Genomic DNA, 22,790 nt, shown 5'->3' with positions numbered 1-22,790 from the left:
AAAAAGCACCTCAGGTATGGCACACTTCCTTGGTTCATGTCTTGTATCATGGGCTACCAAGAAGCAAAATTCAGTAGCCCTATCTACTGCTGAAGCTGAGTATGTAGCTGCAGCTTCTTGTTGTGCTCAATTACTATGGATTAAACAACAATTGGTAGATTTTGGAATTGAAGTGGGATGCATACCAATATTTTGTGATAACACTAGTGCTATAAGTATGACAAAGAACCCTGTTCATCATAAAAGGACCAAGCACATAGATGTTAGACACCACTTCTTGAGAGATAATTATGAGAAAGGATTAATCTCAATAGAATTCTGTGCTACTGATAAACAAATAGCTGACATCAGCACTGAATAGGGAAAACTTTGAAAGGAACAGGTTGGAATTAGGGATGATTAAGATCACCTAAAAAGGAACCAGTTCAGAATACAATGAAAAAAAATGAAAAAAAACACATTTTTGGTTAGAAGTTCTGACTTTATGTAAATATCTAGACTAATTCTTACTCAGTCTCATACTTTAATCAGTATACTCCTGTGACGTGTGTTTATATTAATTCATTGATCTCTTACAAAGTTTTTTTCTATTCTGATATATGAGGCATAATCAAGAGAAGTTCTACTTGAAGAACCTGATTCATCAGTATATGCTCATGAGAAAAGGTCAGGTATGTTTCTATACTTTGCACAATTAGAAAAATAAATATTCCAATTATGAGCAGAAGTTCTATTCTAACCAAACTCCTAAAAATATAACCGTTGAGCATTGAACCAGTTTCATTCTCCTAGAAAACTAAAGAAAATGGGACTATTTGCTAAAACCAAGCGTCATCTATTTATCACTTAAAGACCGGAGTCATAATGGGATTAGACTCTTGATTGACCATTGCAAAAAGGTTGCTATTACTGCACCTAATCATACTCTACTTTAAATACACTCCACATACTCCCATTCTAGTCCATAACCGTCATTAAGCCTTAAACCTCAAATAATCATCCTTCTCTCTAAATATCTCCAAAAATCCCCAAAATTATCTAGAAAGTCTTCACCATGACTACTCCTCAAGAAAATCCAGGAACTCCCCCACCAGTATCTCCTAACACACCCTCATCTGCACCTCCTAGCGACGATCCTAAACCAAGATTTCGTCGGCAGAAAATGTTGGCAAGAAAGACTGTGGCTACTGGTGCTCTGAGAACGACTCTAAACAAAAAAAATGAGAGCCAGCCAGAAAAAGGAGAGCTCTGAAAAGGAATCATCTGACTCGAGTTCTGAGTCTGAAGCATTTGTTTCTGCAAGCGATGGAGAAGAACGTGGGTCTTCTGACTCAGACAAGAATCAAGAAAACCCTAGGGAGGTAAATACATGCTATGTTTTTTCTGATGTAGTTGAGAAGGTGGACAATAGGTTTGTGTTGGTGGGTTCTGTGACAGATGTAAATGAGGGAGAGTCGAGTAGAAAGGGAAAGAAAAAGAAAGATAACATTCTTGCTATTTATGGAGGAATAGAGGAGAGTGGCAACAAGCCAGGGGGAAGTGAAACTGGGGAGGCTGCTGAAGGCCTTGTACACCTGAGTGAACAACAAGATGAACCTGGTTCATCTGTGGAAGAAACCTTGGCTGACATTCTGAAGAAGGTTGGGGCAAGCTATGATCCCAAGAAGCGCAAAGCTTATTCTCAAAAGGCTCCAACCGCCTCTGAGCCAACAAAGACGAGCAAGGTGTCATCTCCTAAGTCTACTGTCCCTTCAGTACCAAAGGTGAAAGCTACTAGAAGCAGGGTAAAGCAAAGTGAGGCTGAGTTGCAGAAAGCCTTAGAGGCAAGCAAGAAAAAGAAGAAGGAAAAGCAAAAAGCTAAAGTTGTGGAAAGTTCTGTGGCTGCAGAAGAAGAAGGGGAGGAGGAGATGGAATTGGTCCATCAAGAAAGAGGTACATCTGAGGAGGTTCTCACTCCTACACCAAAGAGATCCAAGACTTCTACCAAGAAGTCTTCAAAATCTGTATCTGCTGAACCCTCCCTGGCAAAAAGAACCAGGTCTGCAGTCAAAGGAAAACAAGTGAAAGTTCCTGAAGAAGAAGAAGCATGGAGTGGAGAGGAAGAAGAAGAGGAATCTGAAAAAGAACAGGACAGATTTGTCCTTTTTGGCAGGAGAAAGATATTGAAAGGAAGAATTTTGAAAGACCTGGAGGAGCCAGGCATGAAAAGATTGGTTGATTCCCTGAATGCACAGGGGTGGAAGGACATGGTTCTTCAACTGGATGGCAGGCTGGCAAGGAAAGAGCTGATCGAGTTTATGGCAAATGCCACGGTGGTAAATGGGGTTGTTACAACCTTGGTGAGAGGAGTAGAGGTGCAGTTTGATGCACCTAAATTGGGCAGAATTCTAGACATGCCCTGTGAGGGCTATGATGACTATACTAGGCAAAGGTGGCCTTGTCTAGATTCTCTCCCTTCTGCTCTCCAAATAACCAGAAATTTTTGTGATACCAAGTCTGCTGAAGAAGTGCCCGAGGCTAGGTTTGTGCAAAAGAGTGAGATGAAGCCTGAGCACAAGGTGCTCTTTGAGTTTGTGAACAAGTGTTTGCTGCCCAGACAGGAGAGAAGGCACACTGCAAATTATATGGACCTGGTCCTTCTGGAGTGTCTTGTGAGAGGAAAGCAGATTAACTGGCATGCTTTCATTGTCAAAGCTGCTGGATAGAGTCATCAATGGCTCCAAGGCCTATGCCACACCTTATGGGTATATACTGACAACTGTCTTGGCCAAGTTAGATGTGCCACTGAAAAAGTGGGAGATGGCCTCCAGCAAAGAGCACTTTGGAATCAAAACTCTGCAGGCTTGTGACTATCTGCTAAGTGTAACCCCAGTTGAACCTGGTTCATCCTTAAAGACTCCTGTGAACAGCAAAGTTAGGGCATTGGTTCTAGAGTGTGAAACAAAAGATGCAGAAATTGCTAGGCTCCAGGCTCGCATTGCTGAACTAGAAAGTGAAAGAAATGGCCTCAAAGTTGAGCTAGCAAAGGAAAAGGAAAAGAGTGAAGGGATGCTCCAAACAATGCTTAATCTTCTTCAATCCCAACCCTCTAGTTCCTCCAAGCCCTAGAACCAGTTTAGAAAACCCCTCAGTGACCCAGATTCGGGACTTTTCTCTGTTTTTTGCGCATGGTTGGATGTTTGTTTTTCTTTTTGTGATCTGTTTTGTAGAAACACCTCCTAATCAATGATAATGTGCTTTGTTTTCTCTTGTTCTATGAAACTTCTGATCTTAATAGCTAAATTTCTTGTGAAGTTGATTATTGATTAACTGAATCATGTTTTCACTTGCAGTTGCCCCAGTGGCCATGAGTAATAATTAACATCTGGGATTCATATAATATGCAACTTTTCGATGATGCCAAAAGGGGGAAGAGATATTGTGCTTTACTTTGTATTATGATAATAAAGTGATATTTATAACCTGATTAAACCTGGTCCTTAATGATAAGTTAAATTAAAGTGTGATAATTAAGCTGAGTTCCACAGGGTCTCTAATCAATAAAAGCACAGAGTTTGTCATCATCANAGTAATAATTAACATCTAAGTTGCATATTATATGAATCCCAGATGTTAATTATTACTCATGGCCACTTGCAGTTGCCCCAGTGGCCATGAGTAATAATTAACATCTGGGATTCATATANNGCACAGAGTTTGTCATCATCAAAAACGGGGGAATTGTTAGGCCCAAGTTTAGATGAGTTTTAAGATTGACAAAATGAACTCAATCATGAACCAGGTCCATCATGTGAGACAGACACAGTGTTGATATACTTATACATGTGACATACGTGTGAAGAGAAGTCTCAAGGGTCAGCAACAATATCTTCTGAGTTGCAACATTATCTTCTGAGTTGATCGAAAAGGTTACATAGGATAAGGAGTTGAAGTCTCCTTATGTGAAGAGAACTACATCCGGATCAAGAATAAGGATTGGAGTTTGAATTTTTCTAGGACTCGAATTTGATGAAGGATAAGCAATTCGAGTTTTAATCAAACTCTGATTAATAACTCTATAAATAATAATGATTGTTCTCTTTTACAGGAATTGCACAAACGCAAAAGTGAAACTAAATTGAAGAGCAAAATAGCAAGGCTTTTTGCAAGCAATTTACGTGAGATTCAAGTGTGCATTCCTGAAGCTACTTGGACAAGATAGAAGAACCAATTCCATTGTGTCTTTCTTTTATTCTAGTTCAATTGTAGTAGGTGTTTTGATATTGTACCTTTCAGCTTTCATAGAAGCAATTGTATTAGGTACTTTTGAGTATTCAAGTTAGAGTTAACTTGAAAGTGTCGCAGCAGTTGAGGCTGTGTGCCACACTGGGATTAGAGTTAATCCTTAGGTTTACAAGAGTTTTGTAAATGCTGTTTTGGCTCAGTGATTTTAGTGAAAGTTTGGGAAAATCCTACTGAGTAGTAGGTCGTGGTTTTTTCACCTTTTGAGCCAGGTGCTTTCCACGTAAAAATTTCTGTGTTCTTTATTTTATGCACTCTTAATTCCGCAAACAGTCATAGTAAGTACATCTAGAAGAACCAGGTTCTTCTACTGCGAAAATTAGGTACCACACAAATCACCCCTCCCCCCCCTCTTGTGTGGTATTGACGTGTAGAACATCACAATCTATTACTTAAACATTTCTGAAGATTGATTACGAGAGTTTGTGTGAGTCCAATAACTGTGTTTAATAGGTTAATTCCCTATGGGATTCGACTCCTGACTTGATAACCGGAATATATTTGCAGCGACCGCTTTGTCTTTTTTATAAGGCATAGTTGGGTGTGATCAATAACTCCCCAAATGTCATTGAAATTATGTTTATATATGTGTGTTTGGGGGAGGGGGGAGATTGAAAAATATTATTGCAATATAAATTAGTAATTGATTATACGTAAAGTGCACATATTATAGAATAATAAAAATAGATAAAATATAGCTTATGAAACTTGGGTTTGAAGAATTTATTTAAAAAATAAAAAACTATGAATTGGTTGGTAGTAGTAAAATACTTCACAATTTCGCATAGTATTTGGTGGACGAAAGTGTTAAGTTGGACCAACCGGACATCAAATTAAAGAAAGTTCGACCAAACACCAAACAAGCCTCGCTCCCACCGTATCATTTAGATCCAACCCGCCGTTAAATTATCGCCCGGCGGTGATCGTTCTAACGTCGGGAAATGAAACGTGGCAGCAAATTCTCGTTCCACGTCACCGTCGTGATAGCCGCCATTGCATTCATCTACTTCTCAACGGTGTTCGTCTTCATTGATCAGTGGTTTGGGCTTTGGTCGTCTCCCGGTATGCTTAACGCCGTCTTCTTCACCGTCGTAGCTGCTATGTGCATTTCCAATTATGCCCTTGCTATTTACACGGATCCGGGTCACGTTCCCAGCTCATTTGTACCCGACATTGAAGACCCTGATAACATCGTTCATGAGATCAAGCGCAAGGTTTTTTTCATTTCTTTCAGTTGTTATTTCTATTCTTTTTCTTAAGAATTATTAGCTTTTATTTTCCAGTCCTGCCATTTTTCTAATTCTCATCTCATTCTATATATACTTGTATTAATATCTTCAATTTGTATCTCTACTCAGTGAAAAATGAAACCTCGAGAAATTATTTCTAGTGTTTGGTTGGATTAGGGAAGAAGTGTAGGATAATTATGGTAAGGATTTAAGTTATATACACAGATAGTGTATAATTTATTGGATTATAGTAGGTTACAATTTATTCTAGATTACCATCAATGCTTATTATATGCTTGTCTAGCAAGCAGTGTTAGGCATCATCAACGCTCCGGTGGGATTTTGGGTCGTGAAAAGTTGGTAGTAGAAGTCTTGCGGATCGGTACGTATCTTCGAGAAGCTATAAGGCTTTAGGAAACTTTCCCTTTCTTGATTCTTTATCGTGCGACTTTATCTCGGGTTGAAGCCTATATCTTCAGTTCGGTGTAGTCGATATCAGTTCGGCACCGGCGAGTTGTGATGATGATACAGATGTTGTGCGGGATGTTTTTCCCGTGTTATGAGAGCGGACTACTATTGCCGCTTGCGAAGGGGTTGCCGTCTATTGCAGCCCCAGTGTTGGTATTGGCCATGGGTTTGGGGCCTTATACAGTGTATTGCAATGATTCACACGTTGGTCTTGACGCGGTGTTTGTGCAGAATGGTAAGGTGACTGCTTAAACTTGTAGCAGTAGCAGCCCCATGGTTCACGGTTTGGAGTTTGGCATTTGTTCCAGCGGAGGAGAGGCATTGGGCTATGGATGTTTAGGCTTTGGTTGATAGAGTTGTGAGATTGGGTATTTCTGAGTTTGGTAGAGCCTGTGTTGTTTTGTTGCCAAATTTTAAGGTTGCGGAGATTAATTCCCCATGTATTAAGGAGCTTGGTTATTGAGCCAGGAACAGACTTAGAGGTAATTACTCGAAGAAGCACACGCTAGTAGGAAAAATCTTTTCGGATGAAGTCTAAGATAGAATCTGCCTTAAAAAATATCTTGTTACACCAAAGAGCAAGCAAAACTATGCAGATAAAATTTATCTTCTGGAATGAGTTAATTGTCCTCAAAACATCTCATATTCAGGCGCAACCTAAAAGCAAGTAGGATCTTTTCGGATGAAGTAAGAAAACTGAAACTAATAAATGTTATATGATGTGCAGGTTGAAGTCTTAGTTTACTTATATTCTATATCTACTATAATCGAATATAGTATCTACGTCAGTTTGTGGATATAGTCTCGCCAAAGGGAATTCTCGTAAGGAGGCTAATCTTGAACTGTCCAACAACAACAACAACAACAACCAAAAAAAAACCAGTATTACCCCACATAGTGGGGGAACTGTCCAAGTGTTATGTAATTAATTATTAATTGCAAAGATGTGACACACACTTTAAACGTCCCAAAATTGAAAGTAGTGTTTGTGTTGTTTTCCTTTCTGGTTGATTTTCAAAGTTGTTTATATGCACTGAGATGCGAACAAAATTACAAACAATATCTTCTTTGCTCCAAATATTAGCAATGAATGAGCTTCCGATACTTTCAAGGACCATTCTAGTTCTTCCATTTCGAATTAACCATAGCATTTTTTGTGTTCCATCTCTATAGGTGCTGAATATCTAGCTGTCCGACTGCATTGTAAAATGCAGAGCATAGTCTAAGACTGAACAATGTTTTATGCGTGTGGCCTGTATATACTTCAAGTAGCGCTTATATTTGAATATTCTAATAGTTAATCATGTTTTAATTGTGATTAGCAAGAAAAATAGTTGATTGATGCTCTAATAAATAATAGTTTTGACCATCATTCTTCCATTTTCAGTGAAGTTTTAAGGACCTGATAGTTTTTTAACATTTCTAACATCTGGTAATCAATTATCTTTTACAAAATCCTTACGATAATGTTACCAGAATGTAAAAGAACTATTTGCATAACCAAAAATAGAATTGCTAAATTACTTATTTTGTTAACTGAGATTGATATTCTGCTTGAATTTTTGCTTTTAAAACAAAAGGTTGGAATGAAGCTCTCAATAGTGGCTTTGAAGTAATATTTTTTACTTGATAATATCAAGTTTGATTTGGAACTTCATGGATGTAATTTCTTTGTGTGAATTAATCTGTAGGGTGGCGATTTGAGATACTGCCAAAAGTGCTCCCTTCATAAGCCTCCACGTGCTCATCATTGTCGTATATGTAATAGATGTGTACTACGAATGGTATGCCTAGTCTATGTTTCATTTATGTCTTCTCTTGATGTACTGGATATTGAGTTAAAAGTGTTTCATGTTGCATATAAGGATCATCACTGCGTGTGGATGAATAATTGTGTGGGCCACGCGAACTACAAGATCTTCTTCATCTTTGTTATGTATGCTGCTGTTGCTTGCATATATTCCCTGGTAAGTTGGCATTTTGGCACTCTTTGTACTGTATATAATCTTGGGACGTTATGACTATCTCTTGTTTCTTACATACGTTCTATCTTCTGTTGTTGCTGACATCTTTCATTGCATGTTATTATGTACAAATGGCTTATCAAGCATAAATTGAAGATTACGCCTTTGTTTTCTCCCCCAACTTTTAACAAGCTTATTGTCATTCAGGTTTTGCTTGTTGGTAGCATAACTTTAGACTCTCCAAAGGATGATGAGGAAAGTGAAGGCTCTTACAGAGTTGTATATGTAATTTCCATGAATGATTTTTCTTTCTTTCTTGATCTTCCTTTCCCCAATTTGATCAAGTTTTATCCCTGTTAATAGATCATTTCGGGGCTTATACTAGTCCCTCTAAGTTTGGCGCTGAGCTTTTTTCTGGGTTGGCATTTTTACCTGATTTTGCAAAACAAGACAACAATTGAGGTCTGTTAACTACAATGTCATAGACTAGTCAATTCTTTACAGTGGCATGTTATATTTACAAGTACTAATAATGCTATTCACACTCTGCAGTACCAAGAAGGCGTGAGAGCTATGTGTGTTGCTGAAAAGGGAGGTTATGTCTATTCACATCCATATGATCTTGGTGCATATGAGAATTTGATATCAGTAAGAGATCATTCCTCTTTCTTTGTCTCTTTCCACACGGTTCTTCTCTCTTCTCTCATGATAACCTTCAACTTTCCCTTTTTATCGTCATATCAATCTTTCTTGTTTTGCTATAGAATATCAGTCGAGGTACACGTACTTTATTGCCTTGATATTTAATTTCTATCGAATTTGTTTTCCTCGACAATTCAGGTTCTAGGTCCAAATGTCCTTTGCTGGCCATTCCCCTCCGCAAGACATATTGGTTCTGGCCTTCGTTTCCGGACGGGATTTGATAATGTACCTGGGACAGCAGCATCAAAATGAACGTTTCTGAAACATCCAGCAACAAGATTTTAAGTATTTGATTGCCAAAGGAGCATGGGGGAGCTGCGCAAGTCTAGCTTTATCTTGTAAAGTAGCTCTACTCTTGGTGTAAAGGAGCTAAGAAGAGCCAGATTACGGATTGCTAAAATATACAACACAGAAGCGGTTTTCAAGTTTTGTTTTCTGTTGATTCTGAGAGATGTCCGGTCCCCCATTGGCAGTCATACTATAGTCGAGGCTACGAGAGAATTGAAGCAATTGCACATAGGATACTGACATTGTTCATAGTTTGGGTTATAGTGCTCATTTAGTCATGTACAAAAGGAAGCTCCCTTTCTGAGTTAATTTAGAGCATTCTGATGTAGCTCAATTGTTGTAATACATGCAACTACGGCCGAGTAAGGTTAACAACTTTTTGGAGGAATATCGTAGGACGGATTCTGCTTTTGCTTTCCAGCATAATTGGAAATGACTAATGAACCAAATCATTGAAATTTCATCGGGATATAATTTCATTGAAAAATTGATAGTATATGGGATTTAAGCTATTTTACCTCTAGCGCATGGGTTTTCCTAATTTATATTTCCTTTATACGCTTTTTATTTTGTTAAATATAAGTGTATAGTTTTCTTGTTTGGCTAAAAGTGATTTTTTTAAAGTTAATATATGGGATTTAAGCTATTTTACCTCTAGCGCATGGGTTTTCCTAATTTATATTTCCTTTATACGCTTTTTATTTTGTTAAATATAAGTGTATAATTTTCTTGTTTGGCTAAAAGTGATTTTTTTAAAGTTAATGTGTTTGGGCAAGCTTTACGGAGGAAAAAAGTGTGTTTGAGCAGAAACAGTATTTGAGAAGCAGAAAAAAGTAGTTTCTTAAAAGTATTTTTTTGAAAATCTTAGAAATTCTTTTTAAAAGCTTGGTTAAATATTGCTCAAAAGTAATTTTAAAATTAATTAGCTAAACACAAATTATTTCTTACTAATAGTGCTTTTTTGAAAAATTAAGCTGATTTTAGAAACTTGACAAACAGGCTATAACCATATTATATCGAATTAATAGAGTCCTTAACAAGCAAATTATAGGTAAAAATAGCACGGTGTAGCCAGTTTTCGGACCGGTCATTCAAAAATAGCCGGCATTTACCAAGTCAATGAAAAATAGCCATTATTTTGCTGCAACAGAGACCGGTCCAGCATAATATACTGGAGTTCGGTGCACCTGTGTATGAACTTCCAGCATATTATGCTGGAACTCCAACACACGGAAAGTTCCAGCATAATATACTGGAGATTCGAGCACTTGTGTATGAACTTCCAGCATATTATACTGGACCGGTATACTTGCTGGAACTCCAGTATATTATGCTGGAGTTCTAGTGTATAATATGCTGGAGTTCAAGTATACTTATGCTGGAACTCCAGCATAATATACTGGCGTATTTTTCGGGTTTTGAACAGTGTTTTTGCTCAAATTTATCTTTACATGAAAAATTGCTAAATTTCGATTACTTTTAAAACTGGACTATTTTTGAACAACCACTTGTAAATCTGCCTATTTTTAAATTTCACCCAAATTATAGCTCCGATAGCAATTGGTTCTCACCACAATTTACACTGCCTGCACACAGCTAATCAAGAAACTCGTACCAAATGCAATCAAAACCTCTCCATCAATGGCGCTACCTTTGTCCCTCGCCACCAGCTGCAATTGGAAACCCTTATCTTCAGTAAATTCCAATTTCAGTTTCCCAACTTCGTCATCTTACATGGCGCAGCAGTCAAATGTTTTCTTTCCATTGAGAAAAGTACGTTCCTTTTCCCAACTCCACCTCTTACTTCTCAATTCTCAATTAACCGTAGTTTGACTTTCCTCTTCTTTTCTTGTAGGAATACAGGCGGCAGAATCGGGGCCTATGTATCTTTAGCGGGTCGGATTCCGGCGAGAGCAGCTCTCAAGGTATTTAGCAGTCCCTCCATTCCAGTTCATGTGACGTACTTTGACTCGAAAAAGGCAAACTTTTGAAACTTTATTAACATTAATTATTTCCAAATATATAAATGTGTCATTCTTTCTGGTATGGACTAATAAGAAATAATATCACATAAACTGGAACAGAGGGAGTATAGCCACATTTTTAAAAATATACCTTAAATTAAGATGTTCTCTTACCTTAGTTTGATCATGGTTAAGTTTCTTGCTTGCTTTTGTTATTCAGATGATGAAGAAGATAGTTTGGGGGTCAAAGCTGCATTATCAATGCTCAAGTTCTATAAAAGTAAGTTGTTGGTATGTTTTAGCTAAAATTTGACATTTTAGTTCTCCTGATTCTGTTGAGCTATTTTGATTTTCTTAACTTTATATACTATAAAGACCAGGAGGACATGTGTAACCATTGACTATTAAGCAGGGGAAATCTCACCAATAATGCCAAAAAGTTGTCGCTATGTACCAACATGCAGCGAATACTCCATGATCGCTTACAAGAAATATGGTGTTGTTAAAGGGACAATCTTGACAGCGTGGCGTCTTTGTCGCTGTAACCCTCTAGGTAAAATGATGTTTCATAATGTCTTAAAATTCTGAGGTCACTCTGAATCTTTACAGGAGCTATTCTTAGCTTTGAGTGAGATACTATTTGTTTTGTTGATAAATCTTAGAGTGATATCTTAGTATGTCGCTCGTCGTGTATTTTCAAATATGACAGGAGGATCTGGCTTTGATCCCCCAAGATGGTTCGGCGAGGAAAGTCCACCACTGGAATGATACTTGGTATCAGATATAAATACAGGTATATTGCTTTTGGTAATGCAAACTCAGGAAGAAAAAATACATAACCATTGTTTATGGTATTCAGTTATGCAGTCAAAGTAGCATATTTCTTTAGCTGATATATAGATAAAATGTATTTATTGTTTTCTTGATGCAGTTCAGCTCTGTCTTTTAATAGCTTGTATTCTAGTTGGTTTTAAGTGTGAGCAAAAAGTCTGTTAAAGATGAAGGTTTGTCCAATTTGTATAGAATGTGAGTCTCCGGTATTTTTAGAGGGGTAGTACTAAGCATTAGAACAGCACATCTAAACCAAATCTGCAGCAGCATACATTTGAAAGTTGTCTACTTCTGTCACTTGGAGATTCATACACCAAAGTTTAAATTCATCATTGTAAAAAATCTCCTGATAAAGAAATGAAACTGCATTTTAAGAATTATTCCTGATTTGCTTCAGAAAAGTTAGCGAATGTCATACTTTTACTTATAACATAATGTCCCCAAGTTCTTATGCTCTTTGTGTGCCTAATATTCCAGCAATGTTATTGGGAATTGTGGTACACATCCATTTTCATATGGCCGATTTTCACAATTACTTCTATACAATAGAGTGGCGGGACTTTGAGATCAAATGTGATGACCCAATTAATGTGGACATGAAACTTTTAAACTGGGTGTGCAAATAGAATCCTAGTCAAAGTTAGCTTCAATTGGAGTTAAAGCTATGCTTGAGACTATCAACAAGGAGATATTGTATTTGGTCCCCCTAACTTGTGATACCCTAGAAACGCTTTTAGCCCTGAATGTACTTGAAGTGGCACATTTTATCCTATTTCACAAGGACCAAAAGCGCAAAACTCTTTTCTTTCGGCTGCATATGAGGTGACTTGAGTCACTTTTGCTGTGTCTAATATCTCGATTTAGATATTAATTCAATGTTGAGATCAATTGGACCAGAAAATTGAAGTTTAAATGACCCCTTTACACTTGGTTTCTGGTAAGACTAATCTATTCTCACAAGCTAATGATTGAGTTTCTTAGTCTCAAGTGTTTCCCTAATGCTTGCTTAGGTCACTAGTTATTCATAACTACGTCTTTTCTAGCTCATTAGTTATTGGTACCATAAGATGCAACCCTTGAAAACTTTCTGAAGTCTTGTAAGAAGAATTATTGGTGTAATCTCAAATCTGGAGGTTATTCTCGGTCAAATTTTCGTTGAAGTGAACAGAAATAACAGTGATTGATCTTGCATTTCCCATGTAATTGAAGAGCTCTGCTCTGTTCAACCAGTATTCTATAGCTAAATGAAATGAACTTTGCGATGAAGTTGCTCTTTGCTGTCCAAGCTAAAAGCTAGAAAGTGTTAAATATATTATTGTACCATCTCATACCCACATCTAAGTTTGATGATTTTACTATATGTCTGAGTGTTGAACTATCTTGTGAGCCATGGTTAAGAAAGCTCATGTAGAGACATGTTTTGTACTAGGTGTTTACACCTAACCAATCGATTTAATCTTAGGACCATATCACTTAACTATGACTTAAATGGTTAAGTGATAAATGTATATATGAAAAATACGTCTTGCATTTTTTTGATTAGATGCACACCAAGTGTGAATAAGTTTTTACCCATATACAAGTGATAAGTACTCAACTTTTTGATGATAACAACCACTATGGAGATGATGGCTATGGGGTTTGTGGAGAGATTGTGAATATGAAGATACTTATGCTTCTAACAATGACTAGAAGATCACGATGCTTTAAGGTATGATTCTTCTACGTTCTCTTCTTGTGGTCAACATAATAATTGAGAAATTGATCATGAGCATGATGATGATGATGATTAGGAAACTATTACAGAATATTCTTGTTGGCCTTCTTATTTACTTTTCTTCTTTTAACGAAGACAAGTTTCATGCAAATTGCAAAGAGGGGAGGACGCTTGAGTTACCCAAAGTTATTTAGAAACAAGACTGAACGGCTTGGGGAAATTTCACTTTAAAAGAATATTCTAGAGAATCAATTTTGTAAGGTTTCACCCACCTGTGCTTTCTCTAGAATATTCTTTTAGATTGAAAATCTTAGAAACCTTGAACTTCTTTTTAAAGTTTCTACCAATAATTGATAAATTAAAATTTCAATTGTTGAATGATTTGCTTAAACAAGCTTACTTAATAGACTTAAAATTGCTTAAGTACAGAACATCAATTAACCGTGTCATAAAACAACCACGGTAAGTACATAAGCTAATAATTCCACGTGCTCATTCACTATAAAGGTACAATTTATGACAAATACCCTTTGTATGTATTACTGTGGTTGTTTTGTGGCACACGATAAATTAATGTTCTATCTTTAAGCATTTTAAATCTATTAATTTAGCAAATCATTCAGCAAGGCGTTAGCCAACTAGAGTTTTAACTTATCAAGCAATTGGTATTGTCTAATTATGTTAATTTAATTGCTCATTGATACGTAAGTATTTCTTCCATAACTTACTGGTCAATATAGATCTTTCACTCTGTCAAATAGAGAAACCTTAAAAAGAAGTTCAATATTTCTGAGTTATTTATTATAAAAGAATATTCTAGAGAAAGAGGTGAGACCTTAAAAAATTGATTCTCTAGGATAATCTTTGTGAAATTTCCGCAAGTCATTCTGTTTTGTTGTCTCTAGGTGAGTTTGGGTACCTCAAGAGCCCCCCTCCCCCAACCCACCATTGCAGCTTACAGGGTGCTTGTCTTCGTTAAAAGAAAAAAAAATTAAGAATATTCCTAGCGGTTCATTATCAAGCACACAATTACTTTTTCCATTAATATGTTCATCACAAGAGAGTATATAGAAGAATTATACCTTGAAGCATCACCATCTTCATTGTGATTGTTAGAAGCATTAGTGTTCTTTATACTCGCATTCTTCTCCACCATCTCATAGTCATTTTCATAGTAATTGTCATCATCAAGAAGTTGTTTACTTATCACTTAAATATGATTAAAATACCCATCCACATTTGGTGTTCACATCTAATCAATAAATGCAAAGTATATTTTTCATATACACATTTATCACTTAACTATAGTCAATAGATATGTGTTTTTACTTCAACTTTTAACTGCTAACATTAAATAGCTTGATATTGAACACCTAGTACGGAAACATATCTCTCCATGACATAAGTATTTGTTCCATCATTTCTTGGTCAGTAAAAATCTTTCATTTTGTCAGAAGGAGAAACCTTAAAAAGAAGTTCAAGGTTTCTGAGATTTTTACTCTAAAAGAACATTCTAGAAAAAGATCATGTCTTCTTTGTTTTTAGAGGGGTATTATTAAGCATTAGGGAAGCACATCCAGACCAATCCTGCAGCAGACCACAATTGCAAATTATTTACTTTTGTTAGTTGGTGTATACACCAAAGTTTAACTTCACTATTGTAATAGAATGGCACATCCAGAAAAGTAACTCCTGATAAAGCAGTGAAACTGCATTTTCAGAACTATTCCTGATTTGCTTCAGTATAGTAGCAAACATCATACTTCTACTATGCAGCATAATGTGTCAACTCCTGTGGTGAAGGCTGGACTTAAATGGTGAGGAATGGAGCACCGCTACAATATATGGGTTTGCTAGATTTTTTTTTTCCCATTAATGGTGAAGGCGCGCCACACTAGCGAGCCTTCTTCTTGTAATATTAACGCCTCCAAACTGACGGACCGTTAAGTGTAATTTGAGAAGAAGGCACGCTGACTAATCGCACCTTCGGTGTAAATTATAAATCAACGGAAGGTTTTATTAGTAAATGCGTCTTCCTTGCAATTTTAATTTACACAGAAGGCTCAATGTTCTAATGTGCCTTCAGTTGTAATTAAAGACGCTGATTTGAAACAATTCAGCTTTATTAAAGGCGTTTTCGTTGACTGCGCCTTCAGTGTTTATACTAGAGGTGCGCTTGCTGACAGCGCCTTCAGTGCAAATATTGAAAGTGTGCGCTTTAAATGCGCTTTCCTTGTAACTGTTAAACTCTCCTCCTTTCTTCTCCATTTCAGTCGAAATCCTCCATTTTCAACCAAAAAATCCTTCAAGTTTCACCGGAAATAACCCTATATCGGCCCCCCAAAAAAAAGAAATCACACTATTTTCGGAACAACTAGTAGCAGGGCGGTTATTGTTCAAGTAAGTTTTATTCCTCCCAAAAAAAAATTTGTCCTAAATTTTAAATAGATTCTTGTTAAATTTTAAATCGCGCGTCAAAATTCATCATATGCCTTAATCAATCAGGTCCCCTCAAAAAATCTTGCAATGACTCACTATCAACAATAGGAATTTCTATTTATCGATCAATACCCTGTGTGGTCTGATATGGACACCTACTAGAGATAACAAGCGTTACCTCGTTAGGGTTGGTTTTCATCCTAATATGCAAGTTCCTAACTCGTCACTCATACTCAACATTCAGCGAAAGTTTCACAATGGAACGAGTACCACAATTATATCTAATTGTGTCAATTTCATAAATTATCTCACTGTCCCGGTATAGCACAACCCTTACACGTTGAACAGTTGACATTTTAAAATCTACAGAAAGTAGCAATTATAATCAATAAATATTACCGACATTTGGCAATTAGCTTACAAACTATGAAAATAATATTAACCTTTTAACAAACTTTGGTATATTCAAACACACCATACAAAGCATGAAATAGCATCGGTTATATATAGAATCCAGATGCATGTATTCTACCAAATGTTTTCCAACAAAAGGCGCATTCAATACGCAAACCTTACATTTTTCACAGAATGCGCAATCTGATAATGAGTCTTCCGTAAAGATGTAGCTTCAGAGATTTGTCAAATCAATGTCAGCCGGTTGAATATAATTACAACTAAAGGCACGTTAGCACATTGAGCCTTCTTAGTAAATTAAAATTGCAAGGAAGGCGCATTTGTTAATAAAACCTTCAATTGATTTTAAAATTTACGCGTGCGATTAGCGCGCCTTCTTCTCAAATTACACTTAACGGACCATCAGGTTGGGGGAGTTAATATTACCAGAAAAAGGCTCGCTAGTGTAGCGCGCCTTCACCATTTATATAAAAAAAAATTAGGACAAACCCATATATTGTAGTGGTGCTCCATTCCTCGCCATTTAAATCAAGCCTTCTCCTCTGCTCTTTGTGTGGAAGAATTGACTTAAATGGTGAGGATGGAGCACCACTATAATATATGGGTTTTTCAGAATTTTTTTTTACATTAATGGTGAAGGCGCGCTACACTAACGAGTCTTTTTCTTGTAATATTGATGCCCCAAACCTGACGGTCCGTTAAGTATAATTTGAGAAGAAGGCGCGCTGACTAATCGCACCTTCAGTGTAAATTTAAAATCAACGGAAGGTTTTATTAACACACGCGTCTTCCTTGCATTTTTAATTTACACGGAAGGCTCAATGTGCTATCGCGCCTTCAGTTGTAATTATATTCAACCGGCTGACATTAATTTGACGAATGTCTGATGATATAGCTTTACGGAAGACTCATTGTCAAATTGCGCCTTCTGTGAATAATGGAAGGTTTTGCGTATTGAATGTGCCTTTTGTTGGGGAAAATTTTTAGAATATATGCATTTGGGTTCTATATATAAGAAATTCTATTTCATGATGTGTTTGAATCAATGTTTTAAAAGGCGGGGCGTGAGGCGAGGCGTTTTACCTCTGACGAGGTGAGGCGTAAGCCCCGAGACATGGGGCGTAAGTCCCACGGATCTTTAAATTTTACTAATTTCAAGAATTTTAGGATAGCATAAAATGAAAATTAATTATAAAAGTTACATTAAAATCATAAAATTATAACAAATAATATATTTAAAATATTAATAAATTATAATTCAACTATCAATAATACGAAAAGTATGACATATATCATAATGTGCAAATAGTTGTAATGTCGTTACAACTCAAGCATCAAAAGTAATGTATTCGATACGAAATCTTATATGTATCTCTTAAGGAGTAATGAATTTTTGAAAGAATTTCGATATTATAATTTGATATTTTTATTAAAATACTCCTTTTATTTAATATGCTTTCTATTTGAAAGAGAATTTATATAAAAATACAATTCACATTTTAAATATGATTCTCAAGCATCATTCATTTTTAAGTTTCAACAAATTAATAAAGTGACACATAATTCACCATACAATACCGTGATAACTAATTATTTGTACATAGTTACTAGCTAATATTGAGCTATTAAATTAATAAATATTGTATCTCGTAAACGTGAAAAGAAAAATAATTATAAAAAAATTATGGACTACTCCATTATATAGTAAAGACATAATAATAGTTAATAAATAAATACTTTTAAATGAAAGATTTATTTAAAATTAACTATCATAGCAGTCTTAGTGGATAACGTGCAATAGTTTTTATTTTAATTATGACAATACTCTCAACTTAATAATTTATACTTAGGAAAAAAATAATTTTGAGTAGTCAACGATTTATTAAGAAAATTGAAGATTTACAAGGTTAATTACATACAATTGCATAAAGTTCTATTAGGCGAGCCCAGTACGCTGGGCGTTGGGCGTGTCCGGGGCGTAAGCCCCGATGGCCGAGGTGTAAGTCTCACAGAACTAAGCTCCACACATAAGCCCAGGGGCGTTTTACGAGTGCTCCGCTCGGGGCGAGCCCCGGGCGAGTCCCAATTCTACCTTTTAAAACAGATGTTTGAATATACCAAAGTTTGTTAAATGGTTAGTATTATTTTCATAGTTTGTAATATAATTACCAAATGTTGGTATTATTTCTTGATTATAATTGCTAGTTTCTATAGGTTTTGAAATGTCAACTAATCGGCGTGTAAGGGTTGCATTGTACTGGGGCGGTGAGATAATTTATGAAAAGACAAATACATACTTTACCCATCGACCTTGTCTGCAAATCCCTCTTATACACCTGTTAAATACGGGAATAATATTACACACCAAAACTTTTAAAAGTGTGTCAATTACACACTTCGGTGTTTGACCACATATGCTTAAAGATTGCTATACACGCGCCAATTAGCATCTGACACGTGTCATAAATCGAAAAAGAAAAACTGAAGAAAAAAAAACCTCTTCCCCCACCCCACCCCCTCTCCTCATCTTCCCAAAGAAAAAAATACAGAAAAGAAAACCCCTCCTCATCTTCCCAACCCCATCATCTTCTCCACCACCACCATACTACCGCCAACCCTTCCGCCACAAGTACCTTCTTCCCTAACTACAGATTCAACTCTTTGTCGATTGTTTACAAGTTTTAATAACATTCATATAAATCCTTATACAAATTTCAAATTCAAGCTCAAAACCAAAGCTTCAAACTTGTTAATGGTATTTTTTTAATTTTATCAAAATTAATCACCAAATTTTTAGCATATTTTTAGTAAATTTTTAGTTAACAATAATCACGAATTCAAACTAATTTTCTAGGTCATGGAACACCAAAATCAACAAGACCCAATTAAATTTTCAAGCTGTTTCAAAAGGTCAATAATGGTGATTTTTACAAGACCGAATTGCTCTTTTCTTGTTCTTTTTCTTATTCTTCTTAGTCATGGGGCTTGGAGAGGCGAAACATGAGGGGGTAACAAAACTAGGATGGGGGTTGGAGAAGAAGACGAAACAGGAGGGAGAGGGGGGGGGGGGGGAAACCCTGGGGTTTGGGGTTGGGGAAGAAGACATGGGTTATAATTTTTTTCTTTAATTTAAAAAGGAAATAGTTAAAAAAAAGGGGAAAAATAAAAGAAAACTTAATTTCAGATGAATTTTTTAGTTTTTACGCGCCTCTTTTATGTGTAATACACGCGTGTGACACATGGCAAAAGAGGTGTAATTGACGCAGTTTTAAAAGTTTTGGTGTGTAATACTATTCCCGTATTTAACAAGTGTGTAAGAAGGATTTGAGTACAAGCTCGATGGGTAAAGTATGTATTTTGCCTTATGAAAATGACACAGTTAGATATAAATGTGGTGCTCGTTCCATTGTAAAACTTCCGCTGAATGTTGAGTATGAGGGGCTAGTTAGGAACTTGCATATTACGATGAAAACCAACCTTAATGAGGTAACGCTTGTTATCTCCAGTAGGTGGCCATATCAGACCACATAGGGTATTGCTCGATATATAGAAATTCCTATTGATAATGAGTCATTGCAAGATTTTTTGAGGGCATATAATGAATTTTGCTGTGCGATTTAAAATTTAACAAGAATCTATTAAAATTTAGGGCAAAAAAAATTGGGAGAAATAAAACTTACTTGAACAATAACAGCCCTGCTACTAGTTTCGAAAATAGTATGATTTCTTTTTTTTTGGGCCGATAGGATTATTTTTTCGGTGAAACTTGAAGGAATTTTCGACTGAAATAGAGAAGAAAGGAGGAGATTTTAATAGTTACATTTAAAGCGCACACTTTCAATATTTACACTGAAGGCGCGGTCAGCAAGCGCACCTTCAATATAAACACCTTCGTCAGACCAGTCAAATCCGCGTCAGGCTTTTACTTACAACTCAAAGCACGTTAGAGCATTGAGCCTTCTGTGTAAATTAAAAATGCAAAGAAGGCGCGTTCGCTAATAGAACTTTCTATTGATTTTAATATTTACACTGAAGGTGCGATTAGTCATCGAGCCTTCTTCTCAAATTACACTTAACGGTTCGTCAGTTTGGGGTCGTTAATATTACAAGAAAAAGGCTCGCTAGTGTGGCGTGCCTTCAGCATTAAGGGAGAAAAAAAATCTGACAAACCCATATATTGTAGTGGTGCTCCATTCCTCACCATTTAAGTTCAGCCTTTGTGTGCCACATTTTAGCACTCTGGTTGGGAATTTTGGTAAACATCCATCTTCATATGGCCCCTTCCAATTATAGGTGTCAATGGTTCAGTTCGGCCAGTTATTTATAAATTTGTACCATACCAATTTTTGATTATTCCATTTTGTATAACCAAAATTAGACTTTTCGGAACTGTCCCAATCATTTAGTTTTTCTTCGGTATCGGTATCGGTACAATTCAGTTAATTTTTCGGTATTTTTTTAAAACATATCATACAAGAGTTGCTAGCCGAAGTCATAATGCGATAAATATGTACTTACATAGGATTTTGGCAAAACTCTCTAGACATTTTTACTATTTTCAAAGTGATGACAAGGATTAAGGAACATGAAAGATATCCAATATAGAGATTCATCGTACTATTCTATGGTAGTGTAAAACAAAATAAGGAAAGACAAGAGAAATATAAACCATACGAGTAGAAAGATACTAATCAAGTTGGACTAAAAAACAGAGCTTATTAAAATAGTAGTATCCAACAAGAAAATCTAAATCATACGAGAGGAAAGATATCAAATACTTTGTGTCTTGCTACAGAAGATCATTGGAATACCTAGTGGCTTGCTACTCAAGATGTTAGAACTAATTTAATTTCGATGTGAGTAGTAGAATATGTTCGAAAGTTGGGACTTTGTATTAATTATTTGGTCACTTGTAGCCATTTCCATAATCCCAAGACCTAAGAAAAAAATATGATGCTTTGTTAGTTTTGTACTTAGTATATAAAATATAGTTTTTATATATAAATTTAGTCGGTACAGTTTGGTATTTTTTCGGTTTATTTTTATAAAATTAACCTTACCCTGTTATTTGGTACGATTGTAAGTTTATATAAAAACCTACGATTTTATTAAATAAACCTGATAATCAGTTCGGTTTAGTCGGTTTTTAAAGATCCATTGACATCCCTACTTCCAATAATTTGCTTTTACAGAAATAGAGTGGCTGGACTTTAAGATCAAATGTGAAGACCCAATTAATGTGGACATGAAACTTTTTAACTGAGCCTGGAAATAGAACCCTAGTCAAAGTTAGCTTCACTTGGAGTTAAAGTTATGTTCAAGACTGTGTCAACTATGTGATATTGCTTTTGTTCCCCCTACTCTATGATCCCTAGTAGCAATTTTAGCCCTACAATGTGTTTGAAGTGGCACATTTGATCCTATTTTGCAAGGACCAAAAGCGCAAAACTCTTCTCTTTTGGCTGCATATGAGGTGACTTTTGTTGTGTCTAATATCTGGAATTATATATTACGTCAACGTTGAGATATTGGTCCAGAAAACAAAGCTTAAATGTTATGTCGGAACTCAGCTAAATGGGAAACCCTAATGCTAAATTGGGAATTGAAGTGTATTAGTAAAGAGATGACGTGGCATCAGGAGATGGAATTACTCATATTCGTTTAGACGGTTCAGATTAAAAGCAGTGTTATTAAATAAAAGGCCCAGATGAATTGGGTAGTTTGGGCTGTTAATTACAGCTGGGCTGTTAAATAGACAACTGAAGGAGAACACTGGCAGTTAAGAATTCTGGTAATTCTCACTTCCTTCCCTTCGATTCTTCTTCTTTCTCCTTCTCTTTCTGATCCTCTTCTCACTTCACTTCTTCTTCTTTTTACAGGATTCCACCATTGATGATCTGCTCAAGCTTTGTTACTAATCATTGTAAACCTTGTAGTAATTGAGTGAGAGTAGATTGTAATAGTACAAATGAATAAAACTTCAGAAATTTAGCCTTAATTCTCTTCTTTCAATTCTAGTTCATTACATTTGTGTTAAATAGACAACTGAAGGAGAACACTGGCAGTTAAGAATTCTGGTATTTCTCACTTCCTTCCCTTCGATTCTTCTTCTTTCTCCTTCTCTTTCTGATCCTCTTCTCACTTCACTTCTTCTTCTTTTTACATGATTCCACCATTGATGATCAGCTCAAGCTTTGTTACTAATCATTGTAAACCTTGTAGTAATTGAGCGAGAGTAGATTGTAATAGTACAAATCAATAAATCTTCAGAAATTTAGCCTTAATTCTCTTCTTTCAATTCTAGTTCATTACATTTGGTATCAGAGCACATTCCTGGCCCAACAATTATGACAGTTACAGAAACTAGGTCCAAAACTATGGAGGAAAACATAAAGAAATTAGAGACCCAGCTGCAGAACCACATAGCAGAAGCTGGGAAGAAGGCAGATTCCATGGATGCTAAGATGGATGGATTGGCGCAGCAGATGGGTTA

The 22,790-nt window shown here is 36.1% G+C and overlaps 2 protein-coding genes across 4 annotated transcripts; both read left to right on the top strand.

The window, feature by feature from the left end:
• LOC109233280 (probable protein S-acyltransferase 16) lies at positions 5,064-9,401 on the top strand. The gene is made up of 7 exons (XM_019399095.1): positions 5,064-5,495; positions 7,670-7,762; positions 7,844-7,945; positions 8,150-8,227; positions 8,306-8,404; positions 8,495-8,590; positions 8,783-9,401. Exons 1-7 carry the CDS (start codon positions 5,223-5,225, stop codon positions 8,894-8,896), a joined length of 855 nt encoding a protein of 284 aa, XP_019254640.1. The 5' UTR covers positions 5,064-5,222; the 3' UTR covers positions 8,897-9,401.
• LOC109233279 (UPF0161 protein At3g09310) lies at positions 10,498-15,471 on the top strand. Of its 3 annotated transcripts, XR_002069064.1 has the most exons (7): positions 10,498-10,705; positions 10,788-10,857; positions 11,117-11,176; positions 11,309-11,449; positions 11,606-11,689; positions 13,353-13,438; positions 15,221-15,471. XR_002069064.1 is itself a non-coding variant. In XM_019399094.1 (6 exons), the coding sequence occupies exons 1-5, from the start codon at positions 10,574-10,576 to the stop codon at positions 11,662-11,664; spliced, it is 462 nt and encodes a 153-aa protein (XP_019254639.1). In that variant the 5' UTR covers positions 10,498-10,573; the 3' UTR covers positions 11,665-11,689; positions 15,221-15,471. The 3 variants fall into 3 exon arrangements, 2 of the variants coding, with proteins under 2 accessions (XP_019254639.1, XP_019254638.1); XM_019399094.1 differs by lacking the exon at positions 13,353-13,438; XM_019399093.1 differs by lacking the exons at positions 13,353-13,438; positions 15,221-15,471 and having other exon boundaries at positions 11,606-12,111.

The sequence above is a fragment of the Nicotiana attenuata genome, chromosome 10 (assembly GCF_001879085.1).
Source record: "Nicotiana attenuata strain UT chromosome 10, NIATTr2, whole genome shotgun sequence".
Classification (NCBI taxonomy): Eukaryota; Viridiplantae; Streptophyta; class Magnoliopsida; order Solanales; family Solanaceae; genus Nicotiana; species Nicotiana attenuata.
Note: the sequence above shows the minus strand (reverse complement) of the source record. Positions and strands in the feature narration are given on the sequence as shown.

Bases quoted from the DNA above. Each gene is read 5' to 3' on its own strand.
- LOC109233280 (XM_019399095.1), top strand. From the start codon at position 5,223: ATGAAACGTGGCAGCAAATTCTCGTTCCACGTCACCGTCGTGATAGCC. The intron at 7,763-7,843 runs GTATGCCTAGTC...GTTGCATATAAG, and splicing joins ATAGATGTGTACTACGAATG to GATCATCACTGCGTGTGGAT. The intron at 8,228-8,305 runs GTAATTTCCATG...CCCTGTTAATAG, and splicing joins GCTCTTACAGAGTTGTATAT to ATCATTTCGGGGCTTATACT.
- LOC109233279 (XM_019399094.1), top strand. From the start codon at position 10,574: ATGGCGCTACCTTTGTCCCTCGCCACCAGCTGCAATTGGAAACCCTTA. The intron at 10,706-10,787 runs GTACGTTCCTTT...CTTTTCTTGTAG, and splicing joins TTTTCTTTCCATTGAGAAAA to GAATACAGGCGGCAGAATCG. The intron at 11,177-11,308 runs GTAAGTTGTTGG...ACTATTAAGCAG, and splicing joins AATGCTCAAGTTCTATAAAA to GGGAAATCTCACCAATAATG.